Raw genomic sequence first — 18217 nt, forward strand, 5'->3', positions numbered from 1 at the left:
CGATAGGATCGACGTGAGTTATGTGATCGACGAAATCTCTTTTCCCAAGGTATACCGCGATCTTTCCGTTGACGCTGGACTTCTTGAAGACACGAGTAGCTTGCCGCTTGCTGGTACTGTCCACAGTGTCCATAGCGCAGGTATCGGGGCTTACGATGGCCCCTAACTCATTTGACTCCTCAGACTCCGAATACTCGGATTCCGAACTATCCCACTGCAAATGAAACAATCGAACATTAAGGATAAAAAAATCTCAAAAGCATTAGATCATAGGATATTCTGTAGCATCGACTGGGAAGAAATTGCTCCAAGTCGGAATTATAAATTTTACGTTTCTTCGACTCGTAAAAAGTTTGACGCGAATTTTTCAAATATAGAGTAGGACCAAAGTACTATCCTTTAAAATGCTAAAACTAACATTTTTCACGCTTGCCTAACATTTACAATCCAACATCCTCGATCTATTTACGAGTACTATTGTTTGCCCACCAATCACGATCTATTTTATAATTGCGAAAGTCGTTCTAACCTTCGTAAACTTGCATCCCAATATCTCTTATCGTTCTCTAGGAACGAGAACTCGGTGCTGGCAAATTTTCAGAAGTATAGCCGTCGTTTTCAAGTCTCGGTGCTCTTGTACGGCACTGACATTCCCCTGTGCTTCAACACGCAACTCGCACGCATTGTGAATCGACAAAGCCAGTGCATACTGTAATGCACGCCAAAAAGGACGTTCGTCATCGTTCTTTGAGAATGGCGCACGTATGCGCGCGTAAAACAGCTCTTTGATCGAGCCATCGTCAAAGAAAACGGCCAGAGATAGAGGAGAAAGAGAAAGGCGAAGAGGGAAGAAGAAAGTTAAAAAAGCAGTTGCTATCAAAAGAGAATATAGATGATGTATTTTGTTTGTTCTTCTTGACGAAGAACCGGCCAAAATCACGATACCTTCTCGCCCAGCGAATCTTCGACGAATTGACAAACTTTTGGCACTACTTTCATTATGCCTGAGACAAAATTTTGATTCTTCTTTCTTGGCAAATCGCTAAGCGATTCGACGTGACGGTTCGAATTCGTTGAGACATTATCGATATAGACAATTGGCAACTTTCGAAGTTTCCGCGAGCTCTTGCTATAGATTTAAGAAGCTTAACAAACTCGTCTAGAATAGTCTAAGGAGGATTTTAAGTCTGAAAAGTCTTGAGTAACAGCATTGTCGGTAGCGTTGAAAGACGCGCTAAACAACCGACCGATAATCCGAAAGACGTGATCGTGACTGTCAATGACGAGATATTTTGAAGTTTCAAGCTCAGTTAACAATGAACTTTGGAAAGTATCGCGATTCGATTCGAAGAAAGATCCGATGAATTGGCATGATAAATCGACGCGATGATAATATTAAACAATGGCGCTTATCGTAATTAATGATTCGTGCGTGCATTAGCTCGCAGAACGTGCTCGTAAAAATAGGTGTCTTCACCTTTGCCATATTTGGTGGTACGGTGCTTATTTTCTACGCAGGTGTTTTCACGATTCTTCTTTTATCCGACAAGAACTCGCTACGCCAGCGCGATAAACAATAATCTAATCGCGAGAACGCGACTGACTAGTCGTTTTTTTAGAATGAACACTCCGTTGAAATCATCGAATAATTCGATTGTCGGCTACTCGCTTTAGCTGATTTCACGTTCCACGAACCTGCTATCAAATATTTTGATTCTCGTATAACTCACTAACATGACTTGCGTTCGCGCAATGACGATCGGCCGCTTTATTTTCTAAAGCACCACTGTTCACTGTTCGCGGGTTTCATAGTAAACGGAGAAATGGATCAAGCACCAAGATCGCTAGAATAGTAGCTTTTCAGTAACGAGCCCTGCAATCCTGGTGAGTGTCGAGCACAGACTAGACGGGCCTTGACAAATGGATGTCAATTTCAATCGACGCTCGTGTAATTCTTAACGCGATCTAAAGAACGATCTGTGCTCGTTGGTGCATGCCAGCATATAGAGAATAGAGTCCGTGACTGTTACGATCCACGTAAGGATGCTGTCGTAAGTCGCAACGATGAATATTCGCTTTTCCAGGAAACAGAAATCGTTATTCCAACGCTGTTTGGTATTTCATTACCATTCCAGCTCTTTCTTATGTCGTAACGTGGGAAGTTTAATAACGGAATAATATTCGAAGGAGATATAGTAATATGATGGTATTCGTAATTTCAGTTCTTTGGCGAACCGTTAGACGTATAAAATACAAACAGAATAGAAATATTACGTAGATCGGGAATGAAAACGAATTAATACGGGAATCAAGAATTTGCGACGAACGCGGTGCATACGTTTCAGCTTTCCAGCCACTCGACGGAAGATTATTACGGTACAATCGCATGATAAATTTAAGACTAGGCAGGATTAAACGACCGTTGATTCAAACACATTCTATAGCACGTGACCGATGCAAAGGACTGACCGTATACACGTTACGTGTTTCTGACGCAACAGACGTCAGAAAATGGAACGTAGCTGTTAAACATCGATAACCAAACCTTCAGAATTGTGCTTTTCAACTGACGACGTCCTGACGTCTAGAGCTGATCGCGTTTCGAAGGATAAAATGATTTCATTTGTGTTATTCATCGTATACTCGCCTTACTGATACGAGACAATTCAATTGTTTTAGTTTGTTTGATCGTGCATCAAAAGCTTGTAAATTATAGGAAAATTCAAATGAAACGTTAAGATTTCGTAAAATCTCGGTAAAGGTGACAGAGAGGAGAATCTCTTCTTCTTTAAGGTCGCTGCACAATTCAATAGACGAGCAACTGGAGCTCGCGACAGAAACGAGATTAGTGCCGAGCGGAAAAACGTGAACGTCGCTGGCGCTGGAAAACCAACAAAACCGATAAGCCATCAGTTTCACTCGATTACCAATCGAGGCAAAATCAATTTCGCCATGGTTCAACGTTCCATTTCCATTCTGAAAAAAATATTTTCCTTTAAAAGCCTTTGAAACGTTTGGACCCTCCACGAACGGACAGATTTTTGAAGTATTTCCCGAAAAGGCAGAACGGTGTTCTTTTAATCGATATAAAATCGATAGAGGTTACTGTCGAACAGAAACAAAAGAGAATTCGTGAACTGGTCTTTACGCGACCGACAAAATGAATTTTCTATTCTTAATCGCGATTTCCACGCGAGATGTGCTTGGACTCGAACTTAAAAATAGTTGGTTGCTTTCAAACATAAATCAAGCTGAAAAGCAAGTTGTAAATTTGACGGTAGAACGTACAGACGCTGTACGCGTACATATTTATATTTTTCGGAACGCATTACAACCGTAATGGAACCTTTTTCCGATTTGCGATACACGTCCGTCTACAATTTTGGTACGTCACTTAACTGTAACCAATTTCGCATGTTGTAATCACGTAATTGCGTTGGCTCAATCCGCATAAATGATGGAAATCCAGCGGGCCAAGTGTCATTTTCGAATGACACGCTCGTACGAGTTCATACTAATTACGTCACGAGCATAAATTCATCATACCTGAAACGAACTTGTAAACGTGACCGAGCCACCGAAGTAATCAACTTGAGCACGCTTCACGTGGGAACGCTCGAAACATATTTCTATCAGCATCCTATTCTACAATCCCTGAGACGAAATCATTCGTGAAAGTGTGATCGAGTTCGCGACTATCGTTTGAATAATTTCTGTAATCTCTTCCTTATCTCCATTCTTCGCTGTGATTGTAAAAGGTTTGCAGAATTATCAGAGGCGAGATTTTTTCAGGACAAAAGTTGTCCGAACCTCTAGAATTTAATTACACCGCGCCGAGTTACATTAAATCGCTGTCTCCTTTGTTGTGTTTGATGTAACAAATTCTGTTGGCAGATGCGTCACAATTAGCAGCGAGCTATTTATCGAAGCGTAACGTGAACGAATTGAAAAGATACGAGCGCATCGCGCGCGCTTCGAAAAAAAAAAAAAAAAAAAAACAGGAAAATTACGCGTTAACATCGCAATTTTTCGTCTAAAAGTTTTTCCTTCGCTTTGACGCCGCAAATTTGCATCACGATCACGATGATACTGTGTGCACGTGCACCGAACGAGGGCGCAAAGAGGTAATAGACGTCCCGGCATACTAAATTGCAGAATTTATTAGTTATTATGAGGAACATGCATGCGTATTTGCATGTACCTATGCGACGATACACAAAGGGCGGGACGTGGTCGTTTAAACTGCGTGGCAAGCGCAGCAACTTGCTAAGCGTTACGAGGCAGACTAGATAACTTTATTAAAGCTTCGACGGACAAGTTTACAAATTCCACGGCTAGTTAAATCGAAAATTACCTAATTGTATTTCTAACAACGAAACACGCAAAACATTCACTAAAAACTACGATGTTTATACATTTCCATAAAGAATAAATACATTTCGACCAAAACGTCCACGATGTTTGGTATTCGTAGCTCTCAGATCTTTGTCATTTGGCCACATATACTGTTTTATTTTCACGTTCGTTTATCTCGCTGAACGAGAAATTTGAAATTGTCAGGGAGGGCGTCTGAGCATTGGATCGATACTGCGCCGACTGATCTGCAGTAATTAAATATCTAAAGGCCATGTAAACGCATCTAACCAAACAGCTTTAGTCTATACCAAACTTTATTATTTCCGCGTATTTTAATCAATTTTCATACTATCAATATTTGAACGTGCAATTTCCGTGCAACGTACCGTGTAAACACAACTGTTATTTGTGTCGATGATGAATCGAGCATAAAAAGAAAAAAAAAAAAAAAGAAAAAGAAGAATGATTGTTTTTATGGGTCCTCAAAATCATAAACGATTTATTCAGCCGCGTTTCCAATCTTCGCGGGTCAAGGTAAACGAGCATGTTATTAATTATAAACGCAACTTTTTATAGGTTACTTGAACTTCAGCTAACTACCTATACGTATCTACCTATACTCGAGAATGACACTGTTTGGCTTCTTCCAGCATACAAACGATTTATTACGTTGTAACGTGAGGCAATAACGCAAGTATTATATTATCTGTTTCATTCAATAATACGTATCAATTCGATCGATGATTAGAAACGACTATGTTTCTAAAAATATTCAGCAATGTACTACGAAACAATCTTGAAAATAATTAAGGAAGGTTAATGCATCGCATCGTTTCAACGTCAATGCTTATTCATTAATAAGATTCAGCTGCTCGTTTGTTAAGACACACATTTAAATTCCTTATTTATTACGATTGGCGTTGCGAAAAAATTATACATTGTTGCATAATACTTTGTTTCTTAACATCTTGTTATTCTCACCTCGTTTAATCTTACACGCCGTCCTACGTTGGTTACTGTTATTTATACTATTTATCTGCTCGGTAATTTGTCATCTGCCGTGCTTAAATTAATCGTTAGAAACCGATAACGTGAGATAACGCAATGATACTAACGAAAACTAACTTTTGAAACTGGTTGGTTTTATACGATCCAGATGATACCTATGTATATTTTTCATCCATTGCAATTTAACGTTCTCACGAATGAAACGAGTACACATTTCTAGCGGTTTTATTAAAAGAAATATAAAAGTAACTGAATTCTAGTCTGAATTCTCTTTTTAATCGTTTTGAATATCCTCGCGTGACATCAACTTATCGCTGCTTCCACCAACGCAATAACTCTCCTTGTCAATTCTCAATAATACGCCCCAATTGCTGCGACGAATTCCACACAACTTTACCGTGTTCTAAAGGTTAGCAATGCACAGTTTACACGAAAGAAACGCAGTGCATTGCCGCACTTTGGTGGTCAGGTCAACAGGTCACTGTTCACAGCAAAATGATTTCCATATAGAGGTTTTAATTCTTCGTCACCCCTTTTTTTATTGTTGTATATCAGCTCGAGACTCGCAGAAAACCAGATAGAAACTTTCTTTATTGGAAATTTGTTTGCATACGCCTGATAACCAGCATAAGTTACTTGACGGTGTGCAAGGTTGCAAGCTATCACTGGATCGATTGAACGACTAAGGTCAGCAACTTTTATTGGACGTTTAGGGTGTGTAACGTTAGGCTAGATTGAGAAGAAGATGCTTGTGGATTTTTTCTGATACCACGTACCTTTTATCAAATGGCATGCTCGTGTTTTGAAGTTTTTGCAATTCAATTCGTAGAATAATATAAGGCTAAGTATCGCAAGAAAATCATCATAAATGAATCTATAGATATAATGGTACCCGTGAAAAAGCATCCAGTGCGCAAATTTGCTTTCACGGATACGTGCGATCATTGCAAAACCGATCAAGGACCTCTGGCTCTGCGAACCGACCGGCCTTGAATTAGTAGGTATTCGATGACTGAGGAATGTATCAGACCTGTGCACGCGTATCCGGATTACTCGTGATCGTGACACAGAAATTCGCCTTCGAACGATCGCGGAATCGCGTAGCCGTTCGTGCGAATGTCGTTCTCACGGATATCGAAAGTGACCAATACCTTTCTCCGCTCGATTCAGAAAGATAAAAAAAGAAACGTTTCTTGAGCAGCATTCACCATTTATACTTTTCACGCGTCGCTTTTCACCGTGACGCAGAAAGAAGTATGCTCGTTATACCGACATCGGGAATGCTTCCAGGAATCTTAACAGCAGTTTTGAACGTTAAACACGCCGCGACTGGAATACCGGTTCGTTATGCATGGTTATTTTCGGTCGTCTATTAAAATTTCCACCCGCCATCATGTTCGCGTGGAGAACACCGTGCAGTTAGCTTGTTTTTCCTTGAGAAACTTTTATAATTTCCAACGTAATGGTAGTATTCACTCGGTAAAGGCACCAGATTCACGTGACTAGGTTCAATTAATTTTCTCGGACAACGTCGTTGTTTAATCTTCGCAAAATTAATTGTACTGTTTTTTTATTTACATTTACCAAAATATAATCGATTATTATCGTAGATTATTCTTTTTAATAAGGTACACTCGCTGTTAAGTCTTTACAAGCGATTTCATAGAATCCTGAGAATCTGAGAATTCGATATTTTAATTATAGTCATACGAAGTATTCTTCAATCTTGATTCAAATATTATTGAACGAGGAACTTTTATGTAGAGTGGATGTATCAATCGTTATCGTTACTTTCTGCTTTAATTTAGGAATTCGTTCTATCAGGTAAGCTTTAACTTCATTGAAATTCGAGACTTATTCCAAAGATTTACTACGGTTCTGATATATAGTTGAACTTCTTGTTAGTGCGTATATCGATACAATACCATGCATCCCAAAGTTTGTAACAGATCTCCATGCTAAGATTCTTGTCACGATATGGGAAAGGTGACGTTTTCTGGTAACTATGCTAGATAGTTTGTCTGAACGTGTTACCTCACGTCGGACTTAAGCTGTCGTAAGTAAGTCTGTCTAACATCGAATATTTACGTGGAACAAAGACAAACTTACTTTTTCTATCATCGAATTCGTCGACCAGTCTCTCTTTAAAATTTCAACATCGACAATTTCGATCTGGTAGCGGTATTTCGCGCAGAAGCAGCATCGTTGCTGGCGTGAAAAAGAAACTGGGTTAATTGATGCGAGCTCGTGGCTGTCTGGAAGAGAGAAACAGCAAATTCCGCGATCGAAAGTCGCGACCCGGTCCTTCCTGCAACGGGGTTTATGCCAACGATTCGTGGAGGAATCACGTTTCACCGGAACGTATGAAAAATCACAATATTTAACAAATAATTTCCCTGCGCTTGCTGCAACCGACACACCGATGAATTTTACATTGCAAATAAGCGCACAAGTCACGAATGGTTTTTCCCATCTTACATCGCTGGAAAAACTCGAGCGAATAAAAATGCAACACGTCACGTTGCAGGTGTTATCCTACTGACACATCCTTTTTCATCTTAATGCTTCATTAAATTTCATTGAGCTTGTTCGTTGTTTTCAATTGAAAACGAAAGAAGAGATTCACCTCGTCTGTAATTTTTGTACATTTTCATTTTAATTTTTCTTATCGTCAATATGTTTTTCTTGGGTAGAACTGTAACGATTCTTGCTGCGTTTTCTTTCATCATAAAATTTCCGTACATTTAAGGAGCGTAACAGAGTGCTTTTTATCGCTACATGTCACATCAGAAGAGCAACAGCCGACAGGTATGGTGTTTCACATTTTTGCCAGATTTCAGATGAAGTTTTCGCGCGGTTGCTTCAGCTACACTCGGTTGCGTACCGTTCATCATCCTCTGTCAGCTTACCACCTGTTTCCGTGCCCGGCGTGCTTTATTCAAGGAGTCAGTAGACCGAAAGGCGATCGTCAATCTGACCGGAAGGTTCGTCAGTACCGGATGGGGCTCGTGAAAGGCAGTGCAATTAATTAAGATGGAATTATGCTGCCAGCTCGTTCACGCCTGAAGGAATAGAAAAACACGAGGGAGCGCTCAAAACCTACGATCGTTTCACCTCTTATTTCGTCGGTTCACAAAACTTTCACTTTTCTTTCTTTCTCATATCAAAAAATTATGTCTTTTCATTAAATGCTCAATAACCACATGTAAAGCGTAAGAAACTTTCAATTCAACTTTTGGCGTGGTTTAAAGAGACGTATAGAAACGAGGTTATAAGTGAGACAGAAAGTCTCAAGATTCAGAAAGATTCAATAAGCTTCCCTTCTTTACTGAAAGAAGTTTGCTTGTCCTCAACTTATTTTCTTCAAAGAGAAAGTTCACCCGTTTATCCCTCCTTTAATGTTTTTATCTCTTAGCAGTGTATTATCTCCATAGAAGTTTAATTACGAAGGGATGAAACGAAACGTTTGCTTGATCACCTTTTCTCATACAAGTCCCGAAACTAGCCCTTAAACCCTCGTACTACGAATTCGAACCAGGGTAATGAAGAAAAGTCGTCGTAAAACGAAATGATAGTAGGATCACTTCTTTCCTTTGGAATTCACAGCCGTATGGGGAGTCACCCTTAGTCGTTTGCCTCGAATCACGTGGCCCGTTTCCCTTGGATTTTTCATTAAAACTTTACGACGTCAAGCGAAGAACAACGTAATATTTGAGGAATATTGCTCGTAACTTTGGACTTTTCGTTCCACTCCTCAGGCATTTTACAAATTACATCAACAGGATAAATTAAAATTTGTCACAAATCACTTTTACTTTATCCGCGTTTATTATAAGTCTATAGCACATAGCTTGTACAATGATATCGAAGAAGTAAAATCTCTGGAAGGGCTATGCAAACGTTCCGGAAATTAATGGCGGGGCTGGTTCCGTGAAACGGACATGCAAATAGATTCAATTAATAACGATAAATGACGAACTCTCCTTCCAGCTGTGACTTCACACGTTTTGCGTTTATGTAGGTACGTGAATCTTTTTAATGAATTTCTGCGGATAGACGCGTGGCAATGCAAATAATGAAGCGGAACGCAAAGCAATCGAAAAGATATTACACTGCAGCTCTATAGCCCTTTCAATTAGGAAAATAGAATGGCAATACGTTCAATGAGGTGTCTTGCTATTGCATAGATTATCTTTGCATCAGAACTAACATTACAATCCTAAAGGAAAAGATAGTTATTTCTATAAATACCATGTTACGATACTCGTTATTAAATGGTGATTTAACAACGCCGATAAATTCCACAAAATACCTGGCAGATTTTCGTCGTATATCGCGTGATTTCTATTAGTATATTTGCCATAAAAATCATATAAAGTAATTAGAAAATAGAAAATCAATAAACAATTTGCCATTCTCGATCTATGGACCGAATTACAAGAAATCTTTTAACGTGAATAAATGTCGAGCGGATCTCAGAACGACGGAACAACCCTAGGAAAGTCGATCAATTTCTCAATACGAGATTCGCGCTGAATAAGCAATTCGTAATTCGCAATCGTGATCAGTCTCAGCGTTACCGTCGAAATAGATAACCATAGATATCGTGGAACTTTGCACAACCAATGAATAAATTTTATTTCGAGTCAAACATCTTCGAATCGTAGCACGATAACAGAACGCCTAGTTTTATTTGCCGTAGATTACGATGTTCCGTGGTATTTCGCGCGCACGCGTGTTTCTACACGATCATCATCATCTTCCAGGCAGAACAAACATTAGCTAGAATAGTTATGTGCGAATTTAATCCGGCCATACGTTGATGATCACACTATTCGATAAGACGAGTTAATTAATTTGAACGTTGAACGAACTAATCTTGAAGAAAAGTGTCTTGTAATTAGGATATTGTTCATCTTATTTATGTTATCTCTCGTTGTTTCTATCGCCGAATATCGTAATATATCGAGTACGTGATTAAGTACTCGAGATTGTTTCGGATATTGATCGGTATGCGCTAACTGACGAAGCTGTCTGTAAAGCGGAACTCTTTTCTAGAGAGCATCTACCCCTTGGTGTAACTAACCACGCTTTACAAGAAGTTTTATTTCACAGACTGTATTTTCGCCATTGGTATCAGCAATTTCAAATGTCGCTCCCATTCTCTCGCTTCTTTTTACCATTAATTTTCATCATAGATCGTCAAGTGTTCAAACTTTTTTCCGTCGAACTAACGTTTCGGAATTGAAATACATCAACGAAATAATATCTCTGTTGCTCTTTACTAAATACACTTCTTGCTACGTCTCTACCATCTCTATCAGTGATCGATGATGAACTGAGGAAATCGCACAATAGGATCGAAAGTCCATTGTATGCGTAATCGTCGACCCGTGCATCCTTCGAGATGCACGTCGATTTCCAGATACTGTTTCACCGGCACTAGAATGCCGATCTGCATCGTGAAGCGTATGATTCACGTTGATTGATTGGTATTTCAGAAATGTCGGTCACTCGGAATAAAAAGCAGCTGTCTGTTAATCAGGCTTGATCGTTTTTAAAATGAAAACTTTATCTCGTTTGCGGATATCGTAAATTCATTCCGACGCGAAGATTGCGACGATTGATTCAGAAATAGGATGTTGATTCGTCGGAAAGTCCGGATTACCAGCTCCGTCTTTCTTTATTTTATTCGCGGAATCGGAATTTTCTTATCAAAACGTGACGTTAGCGAACTTTGAACTTCGAAATTTTCTACAGAATTTCAAACATAGTCACGGCACTATAAATCTAATTTATCATAGTTTACGTAATGTTTAATGCGCTTCATTGATCACGCTAATCGAAGGAGACTCGAATTATTATTTTGATCAGTCACAGTGCATTTTAAGACATGCTTCATTACCGCTGTAATTACAGATCTGTTCACGATGTTCTTGCGTTATATCACGGTACAAAGCTGAGTTTGTTATCTGTTCCATTTACTTAATCGATACATTACGTATCGCGATATATTTGTTTCTAAAACAAACAGAGGATCGACTGACCATAAGACGATATTATATCACGCATACTGCGTAAAACTTAGGAATATTTTGCAAGGCTTTCCACGAATACTGGACAAATGTTAGAGGATACTGAGGAACTATAATTCAGGAATTATCGTTACATGCGTTAAAATGCAAATTTTCCGCGCGATGTTTAGAATGATGATCGCAAAGATCAGAAAAAAATACCTCTCTGCTATTTCGTAAAACGAAAAAACATCTGCGTATGGGTGAAATATCGATGTTTTATCTGTTTCTTTTTTAAAATTGATACTCTTATCTTGTCGATATCGTCATTTTATATGTTTCTTCTAACATTCTGTAATATGTCAGCGAGTTAATTGCGCGTTTTATGCTCTCGAAAAAGCCACACTGTCGTTCAATCTTCGTAATAAAACAATCCTACAGAAATAAGTTGGGATATTGCTATACTAAAATAGATGATCTCGTTTCCATTGAACCTGCCGATGACATTTTCTGCGCAACTAGGCAAAAATTGGAGTTTCCACGCCTTGAAACCAGATTTCATCCGGCTCTATTCGTGGAAAGGACGAAGAGCTCATCTGTGCCGCTATTCACACGCACGGAATTTCAGTGGAAATCAGTTTATAGAACGACGCCGTTAGCGAAATTACTCTAGTCATCGACAGAGAAGCTTCACTTTCGACGCATTAAACATCACACAGTTTTCTTTACGTTTTGATGCTTTAATGCTATAAAAAAACAGAACTTTGTGTCAATTCCAAATGCAACGTAGGTATCAAATCTGATCGATAGTGTATTTTTCACTCGTAAACACATATTGTTTACTTGCCTGTGAATCTTGTAGTTGGCATGCACTTAGAATATCAACGATGCGGTCGCGGCATAGAGTTTTCGAAATGGAGAATAAAGAGAAGAACAGTCAGGTCTCTTATAACCTTAGGTCTGTTCGTTCTTTAGAATTTCCCGTAGATAGGATCTAATTAACCCATCCACGACACGAAACCACTCTTGCAGAACTAACCAGAATCACATTTTCGCTAATTAATTAGACCATCGATCGCTTAGTTTCATGCGGGTATCCTAAACTGGTCGTCGAAATTCCATGCACGCGATAAAAAGGATTTTTAAATTCGTCACTTCACCGGTTCTACGCGAGAGCGTTCGATTCGAAACCCCATTGCCTGGCCATTGTAAATCGTTGGGCGTGTGCGTTTCACTCTGGCGGAAGTCCACGAATGCAAACCCATTGTTCCCGATAGCAATCGTGCATCGATCACAACGGACGATCCGCGATACTTTTGCGTGAATCGAATTGCGGAGGCGAGTCTCTGTACAGTGGCGAAATTGGCGGGAATGCGACGGCTGAAAATCGAGAACGGAATCCTTGGAATTTCGACGAGAGAAAAGACCGTCTGTGGCGTTGCTTCCCTTTGTTATAAGGAACGAGAAACTATGTGGCTGAAAGCCTTCTGCCGAGACACGGTTGCAACCAGGAATTCAACGGAGAAGCAAAATTCCGTGAGAAGCAAAATTCATCGAGTATTATGGAAACAATTGAACGTTCGTCAGATATCTTTCGATTCTGTATCTGTGCTTTACAAAGTTCCATTAAAATTGGCGCGCAGCAACTCGCGTATATCCGACTCCTCAGGGGTTAAGCTTTCCTCGGGGATACATTTGCAATCTACCGATTTATAATCGACGCGAATAAATTACACGCGGACAGATTACTTATATTAGGTCGGTGAAAAACAACGTCTGTCTGTAAATTGTATGAAACTATGGAAATATTAATTTACGATTCGATTGCACTGGTAGAATGGAAACCGTCATTGTTTCTCCGTGACGATTATTAATAATCGATGATCACAAATAACTGCAGTTTCACCGGCAATGTGGTGGAAAATATATTGTCGCGACCGATAACGTTCGAAAAATTAAAGCCGCGTGATTAAACTCGAAATTCATTTATAGAAAAGATATTAAAATACGAATCAAATACAGCAGCAAAAGGAAAGGAAATATTTTATCTCAAACCTCTGGTTGTATCAGCTTTATGACACGGATTGCATGATCAATGATAAAGTATTTATCTTTATACGTAGTAATGTATAAATTTATGCAGTGCTATTACTTTGCGCACATCTATGATAACAAAATTTTATGTTACATCTCCTTTTTCGTTTACAATTTTTAATTGAGTCACCACATTTAGTTATGTTTCCGTATACAGTGGATTAGGAGATTTGGAATGTTGCCGCAAGCCGCTGGCGTTATTGCACGATCGAGTAGGGCAATTTGTGTTATCGTGAGCTTCCCCTATGCCAGAGAACTCAATCAACGGAAACAGTGGTTATCGAGAAACACATTGATTAAACGGCGAAAAATCGCCGATTTTCATCGATCGATAATTCGGAAAAGACAGGAAGGTATAAGAAATAACTACACTTAGCGTATTAACGGAATTTAAGTAAATGCAATCGAAGTTCGTGTGTTTACTTTCAAAATATAAAGAGATACATTTGTTAAAAGAATAAAGCAGAAACCTTAGTTTTACCGACAATAGTTTTTAATGACACTGGCAGAGCTGTCGAAATGTCGGCGGAACCGGAAACGTGTCGCGTGTAGAAGCGCATTTAATTTGACCGGGACGCCGCGAAATTAGTATGCGATGCAGTATGCCGCGACGTTGTCCGCGTTCGACCGGCTCAGATTAAAAGAACGAGCGATAGCAGACTGAGAAAAGCCGCACAAGACGTACAGGCTCCCACGGTGCTCGGCCATTTTCCCATAAATTCGACGCAACCGGTTCCGAAAACGTAAAGGTGCTTACGACGAGTGAATGAGATTCAGTATGCCTGCGGCCGTTCACCTCATGCGTGATTTGGGGGAAGCTTTATCTTTTATTCGTACGCATCCTACTAAATCAACCAACGTTTTTTTCATATATCGTTTCGTATCTTTCCTTTCCTCAATCGTTTCTTTTCCCTTTTTTCTCTACTCCTTTTTTGTAACGCGGGACACTCCATCAAGAGCAACGCGTTTCCATAATAGGTATCAAGAAGATTCCCACGAGATATAGCCATAGAGTATCTACTAAAAACGGATCGATGGAAAACTGCATTTATTCTAACCCGCGAGAGGGGATTTAAGTGATCCGCAACATTGCCGGTTAAATCTTATTCGGCCGATTTGTCTTGAAATATTGACGTAACATCACGCGTGTATCTAGATGTTTGTCGGCCTCGTTTACCAACGGTTTTTTTTATTCCTCGCTAGAGCACACGCACGCAACTCGCACAGCACGTGGATCACGAATTGCTTTTCGTAATCATATAATTTCAATCGAACTTATGCTTTTTAATATTCTCTGCGGTTATTCTACGCTGCGTGTTCCGATTTGGAGCATCGCGTATGTTTCATGTTAGAGTATTTGATAAAGGTGTATATTTGAGAGGTTATTTTCAACTATAACTTAACCTCTGCTTTGGAATTGGAACTAAATCGAATTTTCGATCTTCACACGCTAGTCTAACTCATCGATACACTTCATTGATGAATAATATGCTAACAATGGTCAAATACGGGTTTTCAAGACAATGGGAAATGTGTGCCGCGTTTAAGTAATTGTTTACAGCGTCGGTGAAAGAGGGAGATTCGATTTTTCATTGTAACTCACCGCTTATATTCTCAGAATTCTAGCGCGACATTCCATCGAATTGACGCGTGACTGAGGAATCACCGTAACTCGATTTTTCTACGAAAAATACCGTGTTTTTCGAAAAATTGTTAGTTATCTTACGTATATATTACCTTCCGGTTAAATGCTCGGTAATATAAACAAGGAAAATGTTATTACACGATCAAAGTTAAGATGATCTTACCTAAATGTTTCTTCTGGCGTCGTGGCCCACACCCTGTTCAAGACAAGATCAAACTGTCACTCTTAACGCTTATAATTGAACACAGCTAATCAGCACGACACACTGCTTCACGACACCTATCCGTTACGCTCTTATTTATTTCGTAAACGTGAAATACTGAAAGAGTCGAGTCGTCAGAAACGTTCTCTGACCGTGATTACTGTACGAATGCTTCGAGTACGTCATGCCCTGAGAAGCTAGCGCCGCAATGCGAACTACCGCACACTGCCACCTGGTTTGGGAAGCATACTAGAGTTTTTAGTTCCCGCAATTCAGTTCTGCCAGCGAGTAGTAACATTTTATTTCTATTCGGTACTTTTCATTTCCTACGTTTCGTTTCTCCGGCTTCTCGTGATCAAGGTGTTCATATTATCTTTTTCTATACGAATTTTCTGTATAATTTATATTCATCGAATAAAAGTATTGCGTTTATTAGGATTCTCTTACATAGATTATGCTCGATTTTGTAACTTGTTCAGTTCAGTTGTTTCCTTAAAGATGCATTTTTATAAATGAAATGTTTTAATAGGTCACAATTGTATGCGTTTTACGTATTTATAATAACCTTTCATTTTGATTCATATACAAAGCATCTTATAGTAGCATTTATACGACTTGCATTTTTATTTAGTTATAACGTGTTGATGAATTCAATTGGAGGAGATAAATGTTTGTCAATAACAATTTTTTAACAATTCTTTGAGCGTTAAATTTAAGAAGAAAATACATTAAGGATCATGTAATATTGTTACGATAACATTTTTATGACATTACTAGTGAATTTTTAAAAAATCAATGATCATCTATTTGTTATTATACACGTCAGCTTTAAGTAAATACGCAAAATTTTATTCGAGACTATCATTCTCCAATGTAAAGAGCAAGAATTACGTGTAAAGTAGGCGTATGATTGTTTCACCTATTTATTGTTAATATTGTGGACTGACTTTTCACTATTTTTATGTTAGTCTGCTATTTTGCGTGCGAAAATTAATATTTCGCGTGAATATAAATTATTCTTACTGATAATTACCGAGCATTATTATTTGTTATTTTAAACAAACCGACTTGGACCATACTATATAATCTTAAAACAAAACTATTCCTTCGAGCAGGTTGATAATATTTCTATTTGATACGATTTTACGAAACAGCAATATGGCAGATGACAAAAATGAAGATACAAAAGAGGATAAATCCAGCGAAAATAAAGACCAACTACGAATGATAGCTGCCGAAGAACGTTCGGAATATTTTAAAAAATTAGAAAAATGGTTACATGAAGCCTATGCTTGGCAAAGCATGGCTGCAATGTTTCCATATTATTTAATGTCTGGACAAATAATAAACCCATCATCTGGTAAGATTGTCACATTGCTGTCATCTCATGAAGCATGTAATTTACAAGTTACTATGAATTCTAAATGTAGCAAAATTATTCTATAAAATAGAATAATTATAGGTGTACCATCATTCTCATCACAAGTATCAAATGTAGCAAATACACATAGGTTAATTGTTGACGCGAATGGCCAGGAAAACGATCCACTCAGACAAAGAAGGCCGCAAGATTATGTAGGACCTCCGTTCCAGCCTCCTGGAGCTGAAGGTAGAAGGTCATAACGATATCTCCTGTGTCCATCACATTCCAACAGAGGTTCAGCTAGTACTATATGTGCTTTTATTACAAAAGTACTGCATTTTGTATAATTGTTTTCAAAATGTTTGGCTGATTTATGTGTCTTTAAATAGCTACGCATAATGCAGTATTTTTGAAACATACATTTTCATCTGTATCATCTAATGTCATGATTATCTTTTCCATTAAGATTTAAGAAAACGATTTTTTCAGGATTTGAATACCGTATACCTCCAATATGGAAGAGATTTGCAGCAGAATTTATAGATACAATAATGTTGTTTCTTTTGAAGTTTTCCATTACTTTCATTGCTATTGATGTTTTTGATTTCATGTATGTATGATTAATCCTTTTCTCTTTATAGTTTCATCTTTCTTTGACTTCCCATCATCCTATCTTATTTTAGAGATATAGATGATCTAGACTTGGTACGAGCAAACTTGAGAATTGATTATAAAATGGCTTTGGAAATGACATATGGCATATTAATACTAGAAATAATTCATCGTGTAATAGTGTGCATTTTTGAGGTATGTATATTATTGATAGAAAATAATACAAGTAATGAATGCTTAATGAAAACATTCTTTTAGGCATTTTGGCTTCAACATGGTGTAAATGGTCGTATTGGTGGTGCAACACCTGGAAAATTCATGATGGGATTGAAGGTAGTTCAGTGCCGTAGTGTTACACCTGTTGATAGACCTGATGATCCTGACGTTGTACTTGTTTCACCAGGAATAGATTTAGGTTTACCACTAGCACTTGGAAGATCAGTTGTGAAGAATATGATTTTAGCATTTCTATTTCCTATATGCTTTGCCTTATTTTTCTTCAGGTTTAACAGAACTGTTTATGACCTACTTTGTAATTCCATTGTGGTTGAAGATCCTCATAGGAACTTAAATAATAATAGACTTCATCAACAATAAAAAGATCAAAAAAATTATACCTACATTGTATATATCGTGTGTGCACAAGCGTATCTAATATGTATATAATCGTTCAACTAAACAAATCGATTATCGCAATACTACGAAGTATTTTTCTAGATGTATTACGAGAAATCTTACAATTTCTGGATAACATAAATTTACCAATTGTTTGGGAAACAAAACTTAATTATCTTGAGACTTATACCATTGAGATTGTACAGATTTTATCTAACACAGTTACTAATAAAACATTTTGTAATTTATTTTCAAGCTTTTTGAATCCCCGCACATATGACATTAATAATTTTTTAACATAGTTTTTA

General features: G+C 38.2%; 2 protein-coding genes across 11 annotated transcripts in view; one reads left to right on the forward strand and one right to left on the reverse strand.

Annotated features, from left to right (window-relative positions):
- krz (beta-arrestin protein kurtz) overlaps nt 1-15498 on the reverse strand; it is a 28135-nt gene extending 12637 nt beyond the window's left edge. The window contains exons 1-3 of one of the 6 annotated variants that reach the window (XM_069119646.1): nt 1478-1923; nt 530-709; nt 1-214 (exon numbers count right to left, since the gene is read on the reverse strand). In XM_069119646.1, coding sequence (XP_068975747.1) covers nt 1-133 — 133 coding nt within the window. In that variant the 5' untranslated portion in view covers nt 134-214; nt 530-709; nt 1478-1923. Of the gene's footprint in view, nt 215-529; nt 710-1477; nt 1979-15280 lie in introns of those variants that run through there. The other 5 variants (XM_069119644.1, XM_069119643.1, XM_069119641.1 and 2 more) reach the window with 5 other exon arrangements.
- The window catches only part of LOC138183091 (protein FAM8A1), a 34752-nt gene extending 16595 nt beyond the window's left edge, over nt 1-18157 (forward strand). Inside the window, exons 1-6 of one of the 5 annotated variants that reach the window (XM_069119650.1) lie at nt 15554-15679; nt 16435-16679; nt 16782-16928; nt 17172-17292; nt 17366-17489; nt 17553-18157. In XM_069119650.1, coding sequence (XP_068975751.1) covers nt 16478-16679; nt 16782-16928; nt 17172-17292; nt 17366-17489; nt 17553-17891 — 933 coding nt within the window. In that variant the 5' untranslated portion in view covers nt 15554-15679; nt 16435-16477 and the 3' untranslated portion in view covers nt 17892-18157. Of the gene's footprint in view, nt 1-15553; nt 15680-16071; nt 16283-16434; nt 16680-16781; nt 16929-17171; nt 17293-17365; nt 17490-17552 lie in introns of those variants that run through there. The other 4 variants (XM_069119652.1, XM_069119651.1, XM_069119649.1 and 1 more) reach the window with 4 other exon arrangements.
- The last annotated feature ends 60 nt before the right edge of the window (nt 18158-18217 follow it).

This window comes from Bombus flavifrons, chromosome 9 (genome assembly GCF_040668555.2).
Source record: "Bombus flavifrons isolate JBK064 chromosome 9, iyBomFlav1_principal, whole genome shotgun sequence".
Lineage (NCBI taxonomy): Eukaryota > Metazoa > Arthropoda > Insecta > Hymenoptera > Apidae > Bombus > Bombus flavifrons.